At 37.5% G+C, this 15,056-nt stretch overlaps 1 protein-coding gene across 1 annotated transcript in view; it reads left to right on the top strand.

The window, feature by feature from the left end:
• LOC149533505 (V-type proton ATPase subunit c''2-like) overlaps positions 1-14,000 on the top strand; it is a 45,015-nt gene extending 31,015 nt beyond the window's left edge. Inside the window, exons 3-4 of the mRNA XM_089803512.1 lie at positions 13,060-13,230; positions 13,506-14,000. Coding sequence (XP_089659638.1) covers positions 13,060-13,230; positions 13,506-13,677 — 343 coding nt within the window. The 3' untranslated portion in view covers positions 13,678-14,000. The remainder of the gene's footprint in view (positions 1-13,059; positions 13,231-13,505) is intronic.
• The last annotated feature ends 1,056 nt before the right edge of the window (positions 14,001-15,056 follow it).

The raw sequence follows: 15,056 nt of genomic DNA, 5'->3' as shown, positions 1-15,056 counted from the left end.
ATAAAAAAAAAAAAAATATTAAACCTCCTATTCAGACGAAGACTGCGAGCAATGTCCTTGCGCAGTCTTCATTGCCCTGCATCCTGCATCCTGCATCAAATATGGAGATCAATGCTCTAGTCTATTTCCAGTAAGGTAACAAGTTCAAGACCTATATTAAAATAGAGAGTGCTTAAAAAATTGATACAGAAAAACTAATCTAGCTTGAATCAAACTCTTTTCTATGCAAATTCACCAATAGGATCTGCATGAGCTAACACCTCTGATACACTGAAACACCTTCAATTGATGTGAACATCACTGGTAACAACCATCTATGCAAAGGTCGTATGAATATATCAAAAGAAGGTTATTAAACTCTGTGAGTCTTGTCAACTCCTTTGCTTTTCCCAGCAGTTATACAAGTTTTATACTTAAAAATGACTCTAATAACAATGCTTGAGAAAAATAATCTCAGAATGATTGCTAAACAGAAAAATAATGATATGTTGTTTCAACACAATACACTACATTTTCAACACTATAAGCTACAGAATTTTCACCCATGCTTGAAATCTTGGTGCATTAATACAGTCGCTTCCTTTGAAAAATAATAGTCATAGTAAAAATGATCGCTTTAATAGCAAGAAGGATCATACAAGCTGCCCAACGATAATATCTAGACAGCAAGCATGGCGGTAGTAACCGAATCCAGACCACTTCTTGTTAAAATCCTGTTGAGAAGCTTTGTCAAGGTAGCATTTTGTCCTTCCCAGTGATTGTAGAAATACACCAAAACAGTGACCCTGTTTAACTGAAGCATTACCTCTGATACCCATACTACAGATGTCTAGCACTCTCTCTTCTCTTTTTTTTTCATTGTTCAACATCCTCCTCCTAATTCAACCTTCAAGGTAACACACAATGTGTTGCGTAGTACCATTCTGGAAGATGATGATGCCTCTTCCTGCTTGAAATCCTCTATGTCTACAATGATGGGAGCTTCTACAGGTTCGAATTTTGGCATTGCTTTTCTGCCCTCGTTGAGCTTAGGAGGAGACTGGGGAGGTGTTGCAAGGATAAGACAAATAGTTAATTCCCCTCTCTTTCCACACACATCTCACACTAATAGAAAGTAATACGATACAACTCCCACTTACTTCTGTCATACTGCTGACAATACTAGACTTTCTAATCCTACTCAATTATAATATATATAAATATATATTACCATAATTGGACCTTCATTGCATATCGAACATGACATATATACTGCTCTGTTATTGAAAGACATATATCTGCAACTGTCTACAAATATTGCTCTCCACTACAGCTTTCACGTCGTCATGATGATACAGCTGAGAAGATGACAGTTAAAGTGCCCACCTTACAGAGTGAGGTATCCATGACTTCCCTTTAGAATAAAGAATCAGCTGTGGAAGACATACACAAGTACAAGCCAGAATAGACCAAAATGTGAAATGCTAAGACGCCACCTCTTGCAAATCCAGAATACAGAAATATAGTTCGCTAAGAATGAGTGAAAAAAATTGAACCGAGAAAAAAATAAAGAAGTCCATTACAACTTGAACGGTTCTTTCTTCAACTAATGAAGAGACCACAAGCTGAGAAGAAAAAAAGAAACCACCGCTCAACAATCAGACGACTAGTTGAGAAAACAAAATGGCAGGAATTAAAATTATGAGCACTGATCCCGATTGCATTCTGAAAATATCGCATTCAACACCCTAAAATAAGATCTTCCCTCAGATTGATTAGGGCATGATGAAAGAAACTGTATGAGAGACTGAGCGACAGAGGTGGTCATTCTTTATACAAGAACACGTCTATGGGTTTGGTTCTTGAGAGCCCTTTTCTTCCAAGCCACTGAGTTCGCTAAATGACAGCCTGCACTGAAATTGCATTCAAGCTTTTTTGTGGATGAGCAAAACTGGAGCATTATTTTATGCAGATAATTTTGCTTTAATAAAAATAATGGAGCTTAGTTTAGCGAAAGCTTTTATTGATAAAGACAGCGTTGAATGAAGCATAGAAAGATGAAAATCCCATTTATCAATCCATGGCATCCACCATTCTCAAACTTCAAACTTTAAGCTCATATCAACAACCTAAGTCATAGGATATGTTGAATTTCATCCATGAAATTCGAATTGTAGTGAATTTTTACGCTGTTCAAACTTCATTTGAATTTTATGATATTCAATATAATATTGCTATTTAACATAATATAGTATAATTTTAAAATAATATTGAGTTGTTTAGTTTAATTATTTAATAATCTCAAACTATTTTGTGGATATATTACTTATATTAGGTAATTTTAATGACAATTTTACCTTTGTCATGAGAATTTCTGGAGTTTGATTGTGTCGTAATTTTTAAGCATCAACGTTTCGGATCACACACAGTGATCCATCATCAGGATGAGGAGTGCAAGAGAATAGAGAAAAAAATTACATTTTTTTCTCTATTCTCTTGCACTCCTCATCCTGATGATGGATCACTGTGTGTGATCCGAAACGTTGATGCTTAAAAATTACGACACAATCAAACTCCAGAAATTCTCATGACATTACTAATGGATTGTGGAAATCAAATGACATTAATTTTACCTTTGCCGAATTTCATCAAAATTTTATTAACGACAAACTTGAATTCGTATTCGAACCTTGTGACTTAGTCAACAACAGTAATTCTTTCCACTGCTGGCAGGGCCATCTAAATTATCTTCTCCCTTTTTGCTACTTCTAGTGAAATTTTTTTGCCCCTTATTGACTCTGCACGCATCAAATTGCTTGACACGGCTTCCTCAAGCCTCTATAACATTGATGTTCTGGCCATAAACATACAAGATTCCTTGCAAGAGAATATACCAAAATGACGAACTATAATGGACCTGCAACAAGATTCTCCTTGCAAGAGTATTTGAAATCCTTCTAAAACATATGAAACAAAAACTTGTGACAAATCAAATAATCTTGAAAGAAATCAGATAAAACATTTCATGGTTGAAGTCCTGGAGATCAGACTCTTTGTTAACAAAAAAATTTTCAGCCCCTCATTCCAGAATGAATGAAGAATGGAGAAATTGAGGTCCAACACAGTAAATCCTCCCCTCCCCACACCCCCCCCCCCCCCCCCCCCCTCGCCAAGAATTTTTTTTATTTAAAAAAAATTACTTTGAACAAATTCAGGGACAGAGTATACACGATGACATCCGAAGAATATTAGAAATCTCCAATGAAGTATTAACCACTTTTCATACGGAGGCTCAGAAAGAAAACAGAGCAACTCCTGTTTGAAGGAATTCAGAAATACAAAGTTGCTACCAAACTAAACACAAAAAGACTTATGCATTCTTCTGTACTGCTGATATCATAACTAGGCTCTGATACCATTTTAAGTTTTTAGCCCAGAAACTATAGATGAACAACAACAATGAAGAACAAGATACGTACAAAAGACAAAAAAAAATCTTGAGAAAACCCTTCCACTTGAATGGAAAATCCCAGCCACACTGACAAAATATCTCTTTTATTGATAATAAAACAATTTGAGTACAAGGCTTTCACGTGATTAATTTACAACAAACCAAGCAATCACAAATAAATTGCATTAGACTCTTCATCTTTCATACAAAGGTCTATTTGAATCCCAAAAAGAAGACCCTTCATATTTCCAAATATTCAACACTTCATATTTCCATGTGCATTTCTCTTCGCATGACTTATGACACGTCTTTTAACATAATATTATCTTTAAATATTATCACAAACGTCTCTTTCAGCTGAAGATGGCCATAATGATTATAACCAACATATTTCTATTTTATAAAATCAGAGACTGAGATCTCTGTTGCAGCTACAATCTTTAACATAAATGACGTATGTTAAATATTTTCTTATGTATTATGGAATATTCTTAATATGAAATGTTATTATTAGTATATGAAATATTATTGGCATATACAATATTAATATGGAATAATATTATTAGCATATTTCTAGTTATAAAATTAAATGCGATTGATTTTCAAATGTGATGGAATAATAATCGAATAATTATTAAAGGTGATTTTTTTATTACTATAATAGCTATTTGCCTTGATCTTTTCCTCCGAGTATGTTATTGCAAGAAGAGGGAGCTTGACATTTCATTAGAGACAACCTTGAAAGAGAGGGAGCAGATAGAGGAAATGGTTTAGTCAACCTTCACTGACCTCCATCATATTGATTCAGAGGGAGTAGACCATGTTGAGATAGATTCTCTAGTGATCAATAAATTGTAGCAGTCAAGAGGATAGTGATTCATGAATATACTTAATGACTATTTGGGCCTAACCCCTGCGTAGATCATAAGGAAGTGACAACTTCCAAATGATTATCACTTGTATCTATAAAAGTTATTGAAAGGTGGCTATCTTTCAATATAACCTTCTATTGTGATAGACATCTTATGATGTCTGAAACATATCATAATAGATTGTAAACTTGCATGGTGGATTAAGTTCCTTAAATAGACCATGGCCATCTATTATGATGGACATCTTATGATGTCTAAGCAGATCATGATAGATGATATCCTGCATGGTGGATTGAGCTCTTTAAATAGACCATGGCCTTCTATTGTGATGGACATCTTATGACTTCTAAGTAGATCACAATAGAAGATTACTTGCATGGTGGATTAAGTTCCTTAAACAGACAATGGCTGTTCATATGGTAAGCATTATGAGAATGCATGTGCACATACCTTATGAACATTTTTTAGTACATGTTGAATGTTATGCAAATTGATGTTCAGGAGGCCATTACACAGAGTACTTGGTGAATATCATGTGACTTGAACCAATGGTTAGACGATGACTGCAAGTCCTTCCACTGTTTGCTTCGTTCGACCTTCACCTCTCAGTCATCGTCCTTCACTTGGCTACATCTCTTATCACCGCCTTCTTTGTTACAAGAAGCGGTTGTTCATTTCGTCGCAGTGTTGGTACCTCTCCGCCAAGCTCTTTCAGCACACACTGTTGTCACCTCCCCTCTATACACCTTGGATTATAGCTCCTTAGACTCCCACACCTCCACTTTCTATGACGTCGCCAACCAGCCTTCCCTCTACCTCATTCCTTCGATCCACTTGCACCTCTTCACCTTCCCCAACATCTGCAGGGCTATCGGATCCATGAGTTGCAGCAGGGATGCAAATGAGGAAGGGTTCCAGGCAAAACTCTAAAACCTTGGCTACACGGGCTAGGGCTCCTTCCTTGTGATGCTATTTAATAGTGTGGTTTACATGGGTTTTGTCACAGTGTTGGTACCTCTATGCTTCCCTCGTGCATTCCCTCAAACTCTTTTGGTGCACCTTGTTCCCTCGCCACCCCTCCCCCCAACTTGGACCACAACTCCTTAGTCTCCTACACCTCCACTCTCTATGACATCCTCGATTAGCCTTCCCTCTACCTCACTCGTTTGACCCATTGCCACCTGTTCACCTTCTCTACCATCTGTGAGTCTATCAGATACATGAGTTGCAACAAGATTGCAAATGAGGAAGGGTTCCAGGTAGAACTCTTCAAGCTTGGCTACACGGTCTTGGGCCCCTTCGCTTCTGCGCTCTTTAATAGTGTAGTTTGCACGGGTTTTTGTGACTCTTGGTTGAGACACATGATCTACCCTATTCATAAAGCCATGTTAGTTTTCAACCCTGACAATTATAGGACCATCATGATTGGGCACACTTTTGCCAAACTCTATGCTACAATGTTGACCACTATTTTATCCAAAGAGCTTGATCGAAGGGGTTGCCGTGTGAGGGGCCATGTCGATTTTCGCACCATTTTCCAGACTACAGACCACATTTTGACTCTATGGGCTATTACTGAGGAGGCTCAAAACCAGTCGGTGAAAATCTATTGTTGCTTTGTAGACTTTCACAAAGCTTTTAACTCTATTGCCCGTTAGGCTCTCTTTCAACAACTTAGACATTGGGATTTTTGTGACTCTCTTGGTAGCTATTATGAGATTATACGAGACTGTGGTTGGCAGATTTAGGACCTCATAGGGGTTTACTGACCCGATTCAGGGCATCATCGAGGTGAAGCATGGTTGCCATCTCCCTCCCACCTTATTTGGCATATACATTGATGAGCTTAAGACATTCCTTCGTGATTCCTTGCTCCCGAGTGACAATTGTTATTAGGACTAGGTCTTGATCTCCATTCTCCTTTTTTCGGATGATGTGGTTCTTTTGGCCTCTTTTTCGGAGGGCCTTCAACGAATTCTTAATGGTTTGACCTCCTTCTGCGACTTGAGACAATTACTTGTGAACATGGGAAAGACCCAAGTGATGGTCTTTAATTGCTTGAAGACTTCTCATCTTCACTTCTATTTCCAAGGCCATGAGATTGAGATTGTTTCCTTGTACAATTACCTTGGGGTCAAGTTCTTTGGTCCTCGCTTCAGCATGAGACCATGCAGCCCATGCTTGAGAGACAGTGCTTTAGACATCACTTTCAGGACACTACATGCTAGCTGCCCCTCTTGGATTCCTTGGCCAGACCGACTATGCTTTACGAATTTGTTGTGTGGGAGCCCTCTCTTTTGGTCAACGACTCGACTTCTATTGAGAGGGCCTAGATACTTCTCCCTTGATGCACTGTTAGATGTTATCGATCTACTCCTCAAAAAATTATTGTGGCCGAGTTCAAGGCCCATCCCTTAAGACTTGGAGCCATCTTTGACATGTTCTAGTTTCTCTACCATCTTTGAGGTTTCATGGTTTTAGCTGATGGGCGTCACATATACTCTTGGCCTTTTGTTTGTTTGCGCTATTGCTAGGCGCAATCCCGATGGCAAAGCCCATTGTTGGTATGCACAAGCTTTTGTCTTGTTGAGCTCAGTTGGGATCAAAATTGATTGTCTTCCTCTTCTAGTGCTCTCTAGATGCTCTTGGCCACCTCCTTCCCTCACAGTTTGAGTTAAATGGCCATGTCAAACTTGACATCTACAAATAGTACATGACCACAAACAATACATGACCACGACCTAGTGCAAACCTTCGGGTGGTCTTTGGCCAAGGATGACCACCTATGTTGAGCACCTTTTTGACTTAAGGACGGGATCATTGTGTGTCCTCTTTACTTGTCTTGGTGTTGTAGCCATGCCCTTCGCATCTTATTGGCTTCCTTCTGTGCAGGCTCCACATCATAATAGATTGTCAACTTGCATGGTGGATTACGTTCCTTAAATAGACCATGGCCATCTATTATGATGGACATCTTATGATGTCTAAGTAGATCATGATAGATGATATCCTGTATGGTTGATTAAGTTCCTTAAATAGACCATGACCTTCTATTGTGATGGACATCTTATGATGCCTAAGTAGATCACAATAGAAGATTACTTGCATGGTGGAGTAAGTTCCTTAAACAGACCATGGCTATTCATATGGTAAGCATTATGAGAATGCGTGTGCACATACCTTGTGAACATTTTTGAGTACATGTTGAATGTTATGCAAATTGATGTTCAGGAGGCCATTACATAGAGTACTTGGTGAATATCATGTGACTTGATGTTCAAGAGGCCATTATATAGAGTGCTTGGTGAATATCATGTGACTTGATGTTCAAGAGGCCATTACTCATAGTGCTTGGTGAATATCTTGCAACTCGACATTCAGAAGGCCATTGCTTAAAGAGTACGCGGTGATATTTTGAAGGCCAATACTCATGATATCAAAATGTTTAATATCTTTTGATCAAAGATATCCTTATATTACATTGAGGTAATATGTGGTCACGTGTTTATCCTCCCTAGCTATGAGGGAGTGTTGATGTTTGGTAGCTTCAATTGGATAAACCTAAGAATATATATAATTGATATTTATGTGAGATTTAAGTTTATGAGAACAATTAATATAATAATAATTATCAAATTAACAGATAGACATGTTCCTTCAAGAGACATGTCTTGATGGCTTGAGCTTATTATATAAGAGAGTGAGCTGCCTTTGAAAAACACATATCCCAACAGGACAATGCTTAGTACATCTGCAACACTACTCCTTTAACGCCCTTAAGAGCAGCACATTTGGTCCACTCGAGGTGAACCTTCCTAGTAGTCTCTGAGTCAAACATCCTATCAATGCACTTGAAGAACCCTTCACCTAGAATTTTAAAAATTCAACAAGTCAATTATTGGCAAATAGAAGATGCTAGTTATGAAAAGGTTCAAGTATCAACATGTATAGTCATATAAGACATAAAATAAGTAGCATGATATGAATCACCTCATCATCCTAAATCAATGTGACTCTACCAAGCCTAGGCATTTACCACTTCGGATTTTATCATAAGCAGCCATATGTAGGGAAGTGTTTAGGCTGTCCCATCTGTGCTGAATGATAGGCCGAATGTGCTCATGGTAGAATGCTAAACTGGGATCGCTCTCTCTCACAACTGCCCTCATCCGGCTACGTAGAGCATCAATGTACTCATACACTTCTCCAATGCTAGGCACATCCCCATCCCCATATGTGATGATTTGGAAAAATGGGGTGATGATAGAGATTGTGTATATTTTGCATCACTCCAAAATACATCACTTTTCACCATCTCCTTCACCCTTCTCCTTTGCTCTGTCTTGGACCCATCCCACCTATTCCACTCATTCGTCATAACCGTGAGTTGCAGTGGCTCCTACCACTCAAGCATTCTCCTCCAAAAGAATGAAGTAGGATGCATATTTGGTCTCAATTGGTTTAAGGAACTCCTTTGCGAATCTCCTAAAGAGTGCATGTGAAGTGTGGTGGTGGTTGATATACATTTGCACATCTCTAGCATCGTTGACCACTCCCTTAATCTAGTCAATCTTCCCAATGTCCTTGAGTGTATTGTTAATGGCATGTACACAACATGGAGTCTACCAAATATGTCTATATGCTGCCTCAATAAGCCTCCCTGTCGCTCTACATATAGGTGTTGCATTAGTCACCACTTGGACCACATTTTGTGGCCCAATCTCCTTTATAGCTATATCAACATTTTTTCGACACGTTGTAAAATCAACCACCTTAAGAAAGAATGGCTCATTTGAACATGTAACTATGATATTGATGATTGGACGGTTCCTAATGTCCATCCACCCATCCATGATAATGCTGCATCTTGAGTCCTCCCAAATTGCCCCTAGGGTCTCCATCGCTTGACTGATCTTGGCATACTCATTATCCAAGATCGCAGTTCTCAATTTGTGCTTACATGTGGCAGAAATGATGGGCATTTAATAGTCCAAATCATTACAAACTCAAAATATCAAAATGCCATTGTTGATGGCAACTGAAGCTCATAGACAAAAATTCTATAAATATAACAATTTTAAGAAAAAATTGAAGGGGTAATCATGCTTGAAAAGCTAGAGTCTTGCCCTTCTTGTTAGCAACATCTACCTTCACTAGCTCAAAGGACGACATTGAAGTCTCTTTTTGTTTCTTTTCCTCAGCTTCCATCTATGCAATGGATATCAACTACTTCAACCACTTTTAACCAAATAAATTACAAAGGGATAAAGATTAAGAAAGCTATTCTAGGCCTAGAATGTAAGAGACGATGAATGCATTTGTGACTCTACTAGACTTAGTTTAGCTATCAACAACCACTAAGCTAGTGCGATCCCCTAAGGTAGATGTAAGATGTTCAAACTATTATCATTCCATTAACCCCTATTGATGCATATCAATGTGCAAGCAATAATTGAATAAAACTCATAAATATGCCTTTCAACCATACAAGGCAAATTTACAATCAACAAGTAGCCAGTGATTTGGTCTTAAGCGAGTTCAACAAAGATGCATATAAAATACCTTTTATTTAACTAAGCACTACTTCTAACCAACATGAAATAATATTCTAATCAAGTGAAGAAATATAGATACCATGCAATACTCCAAAATAATAAAAATAATCCACCATGAAGACTAACAATGAATCAACAATTATTTTGATGGCAGTACAACAATAATTTCTTCAATTCTCTCCTATTCTACTCTATCTCTAATTTAATGAGTTAGAAATGATAAGGCTTTGGCCTTTAATTATTGTTCAATTATAATGAAGGGCTAAGATCAATTCAAGATGAAGGGTGAAGATTTATCCACCAAAGTCCTAGTTCGACTAAAATCTACAAGCATTAAATGCTTCTCCAATTACAATGAAAGCACCACCTTGTGGGCGAATAAGAAAATTGCAATGCTTTTGAGAGCCAATGAGAAAATAGGTTAGGTAGAGTCATGCTGTTGACTTTACATGTACACTAGGCATGATCTGATTGGCTGTGCTTGAACACTAGTAACTGGAGCCTTCTTATTGGCTGAAGATGATTAGGTGCCACTTCAACATGCTTATCCTATAAATTTGATCCATTCCATGGTGACGAGAAGATATCTCTTGATATTCAATATTTTCAAGTCTTCAATTGTGACGGCACATTCCCAAGTTGCTTCGTCTCACAAATTTTCGTCATCCTTTAGAAAGCTTCTAATGGAAATTATAAGAACATGCTTGTGCTTGAAATTTTGATTTCTTGGCCTTGATCTTCTCAGGTTGATGTGGTAGTCCATGCACTTGGATTATTCCACTTGGATCAGTTGAACTTGGATGCAGAGGGAATTCAAGTATGCTAATTTTTTTTCCAGCTTTTATCATTTTCTTCATAGTTTGTTCCCTTTTCTCCATCTTGAACCACCTTCGTGTTTGAAGTTTTGAGCCTGATTTACTTTGATGGAAGGCTGGCCATTTGGGAATTCTTGCTTGAAGTTTTCAAGCTAGACCTTTCTACCATCCTTTGTTCTCCGAGTATTTCCTTCTTCCAAAATCACCTTGCAAGACAAAAATGGAATTGGACCAAACTCATGAAATAGATATGAAATTCTATATCAACTTTTCATTTTTCCCCTCCAATTTATGGATTAGATTGATGAAACCATTATGAAAATTCCCAGCTTACCCCAATTTGAACCGTTTGAACATGATTGTTAGAAAAACATTACATGTGAATGGGCGGTTGTGATTGTAACTTCATCCAGGTTTGAGATGAAATCCTTCTAATGGACGTTCAATTTTTACAATCTGATTTATCATTAAATTACCTCACTTCTCCATTTGGCTGACTTGTTTTGGCATTTCACATCAAAATCGTGGAGGGAAACTGTTATTGAAATCACATGGTTTTCTGCTAGATGGCCAGTGGAAATCACAAGGGGCTTGGACATGCTTGTCCATTGCAGGTCAAAATCTGACTTGTCCTTGGACAACTTTATCCAAGGTGAGGTCAGAACCTGACCTCTTGGACATCTCTGTCTTTTCCATTCGACTTCTTAACCTTATTTTTCTTACTTTTGCATCATTTGCTCATGATCGAAGCCTAGACAAGTCATTTTATGTTTTGAATAGGAGAACAACAGGTATGGCAGGGGCTAGTGTATGTGTCCAAGTTTTGGTTGGATTCCTAGGAGGCCTTGGAGAAGCTTGTCCAATCCTAGGTCGAAATCTGACCTGAGGTTGGACAGCCTCAACTTGAGTTACATTGTCTTAAAGATTACTACCCTTCTTTGTCTTTCATGCTCAAATTTTATGATACCTGAAACAGATCATAATAGATTGTAAACTTGCATGGTGGATTAAGTTCCCTAAATAGACCATGGCCATCTATTGTGATGGACATCTTATGATGTCTAAGCAGATCATGATAGATGATATCCTGCATGGTGGATTAAGTTCTTTAAATAGACCATGGCCTTCTATTGTGATGGACATCTTATGATGTCTAAGCAGATTGCTAGAAGATTAGGTGCATGGTGGGATGTCTAAGCAGATCGCTAGAAGATTAGGTGCACGGTGGATTATGTTCCTTAAACAGACCCTGGCTGTTCATATGGTAAGCATTATGAGAATGTGTGTGCACATACCTTATTAACTCTTTTGAGTACATGGTGAATGTTATGCAAATTGATGTTCAGGAGGCCATTACACCGAGCACTTGGTGAATATCATGTGACTTGATGTTTAAGAGGCCACTACTCATAGTGATTGGTCAATATCTTGCTACTTGACATTCAGGAGGCCAGTGCTTAAAGAGTACATGGTGATATTGTGGAGGCCAATACTCATGATATCTATCAGCGCTGGCTTGCTCTTGACCTTCAGGAGGTGATGTATCTTATCTTCGCGATCTCACTGTACAGGTTCTATTCCCTTCGAGGCAGACTTTTGATCAACTTATCACTTCCTTTTCTCACCCATGTCCTCTGCCCAGGGTACAAAGCAACTGCTTGATCCTTCCACTTGTAGTCACAACAGGCTTGTAAGGCCTTGCGACGGGTTCACTCGGCATCCATTTCCAGCAGTATTTTGAGACTGTCCAGGGCTCTCTCTGACCTTGGACCCTATTCATTGGTGCTGAACTTTTTCCCACCCAAGGACTTTTATTCCTCCTATATGGGTCTTTTATTTTTGTGGTTGTTCCTTTTTTGGTCATCTTTTGGTGATATTGCTGCTGGCTGTTGCCCTAGTTGTTTGCTTTCAGTCTCCTAGATCCTTTTGTGGTCTCTTGTTGGACATTAATAAGTTTATCTTATCTTATAACTACAACATATAATTCCCCACTACATTAGCTATTTGAATTATGTGCTCACTTTCTCAAATCTTTCTCAACCACATAAAATTATACTGTTAGCATCCTTCATTGATAGTGTGATATAAAGTAATTGCTTTTGATACTCTTGTATCAAGAGTTCATCATCCTTAGTTGCCTTCAAATTAACACATTTAAAATTTTTCTGCTGCACTGCTTAAACCTCACATGTTCTGAAAGTCATGCAGAGTGTTTAGCTACCCATTCAAGAAAGTTACAATATCAAGAACTGTTTGTCTGTCTCTTTTCTTGAGAATAATTAAGTGTATTTTTGGAGGTAGTACATTGCTTCCAACATTCAGCTATGCAGTGCTAATGTACAAGAAATATAAGTCCAAGAAACTAATACTGGGAATGTGATTTGCAGTGTAATTTTCTGTGAAGCAGTGGCAATATATGGAGTTATCGTAGCTATTATTCTACAGACAAAGCTGGAGAGTGTTCCATCTGGAAATACATTTCATCCGGAGTCAATGAGAGCAGGGTTTGCTATATTTGCATCTGGCATCATTGTGGGTTTTGCCAATTTAGTTTGTGGGTAAATATCTTTATTTTTGGTTTTGAAACTTTATGTTAGTTTGCTAAGTTAAGTGTAGAACTGGTTGTGTGAAGACTTAATGCCGCACCATGTAATACCATTGCACGTTTTCAGTTTAAAATGATGGATATAAAGGTATTCTAGCTACTAAGTTTATCATGTATATCTGGCACATTCTGAAAACATTCCCGCTTGTAGTTATTTCATTGTTGTTTTCTTTTGATTGATAGTTATTTCATTTTTGTTGTTATTGATAGCATGATATGTTTTTGCAGAGTTTGTGTTGGTATAATTGGAAGTAGCTGTGCACTTGCAGACGCCCAAAACTCTTCACTCTTTGTGAAAATTTTAGTAATTGAAATTTTTGGAAGTGCACTTGGACTGTTTGGCGTAATTGTTGGAATTATTATGTCGGCTCAAGCAGCATTTCCAACGAAGGTTCAATAGGTGGCACAATTTTTACAAGCATTTCTGCAGTGAAATCCTTTTGAAAGGCATTGCTTTTTAAGTTTTTTTACATTGGATTACATTAGATAATTAAGTATTGAAATGAGTTGATTCTCTCTCATTTATGTGCACAATCATGGCAATCAAAATTTATGTTCAGTTGCCAAGCCGCAACTTCCCATTAAGAAGTTAAGCATATGAATCTAGCGTTCTTGTATATTTGCTAGTATGTATCCAAAATTTAGTTCATTCAGTGATGTCTACTCACGTCTATATTCCAGATTAATACAACTGATTTCCTTTTGATCAGGCTTTAGATAATATATGCATCTATGTAAAATCTCTGGTTGGAGTATTTTTGTAGGAGATTTCAGCTTATCACGATATACTCTCAACTTATTCCGCCATTGCTAATTTGTCTCTCTAAATTGCAATGGAGTAGGAGTACTTTCGGCATTTTAATTATGCTTCTTGAGCATTCATTTCATTGTGATAAAAAGGTAACTGAGATGAATGGTGAATACGCTACTTGCAAGAATTGAGCAAGCTATTCTGTTTTCTAATATAACTGCATCAGATGAATTAAGATCTTAGCATTTGAGATTTTTTAAAAATATTTTGTACCTCAGTATTTGGGGAATGGGTGTTATGAATACGAAGAAGAATATTGTAAAAGATAACAGGAATTCTTGTTTAGAGTCTAGCATTGTGAACGATGCTTTCTTCTGGTTTATATCGATTACCAATTTTTTGTGGGGCATGGGGGTCGTTTATTTGTTTATTTGAGATTCTATAACTATGTGGGAAAGTCTATGACACAAGGTGTGCTTTATAATTGGTAAAAATAATAAACTTGTACATCCTTTTAGAACAAATTTAATTTTGAATAATCTGACGGAAGAGAAGTTGTATCTCAACACATAATGGGATATCACCACTAGTATGCGTCATCAGTGAGATCTTATACTGTGATCCGAGGTAAGTGGTTCATATCCATGATTGTCCAAGAACGAGTTCCATAGGGCTAAATGAGTACAACATAATGTTGGTGGTGTCTAGAGACATTGAAAGGATGAATTCAATGTAGAATTGGATATACTTTAGAAATGCATGAGATTTTATTGTTCGAGATGGTGGAAACACACGTTTTTTATATATGCCTTTGGTGGGAAAATTATGTGTAGGTGCAATTTAACCTAAAGAAAAGCCAAGTTAATAGTGATAAGGTGCATAAAATAATCCAATGGTATGGCATATTATTTGATAATACGAAAGGATCCAACAAATTTGATTTTTATATGCTAACATTTGTTCTTTAGCCGATAGGCTGTTGTGGATTGAAAACCACCATAATCTTGTCATTGTCGGATCCCTGAGTA

The sequence above is a fragment of the Cupressus sempervirens genome, chromosome 10 (assembly GCF_028749045.1).
Source record: "Cupressus sempervirens isolate cs-2001-9-10 chromosome 10, ASM2874904v1, whole genome shotgun sequence".
Lineage (NCBI taxonomy): Eukaryota > Viridiplantae > Streptophyta > Pinopsida > Cupressales > Cupressaceae > Cupressus > Cupressus sempervirens.
This window is presented reverse-complemented; position numbering and strand designations above follow the sequence as displayed.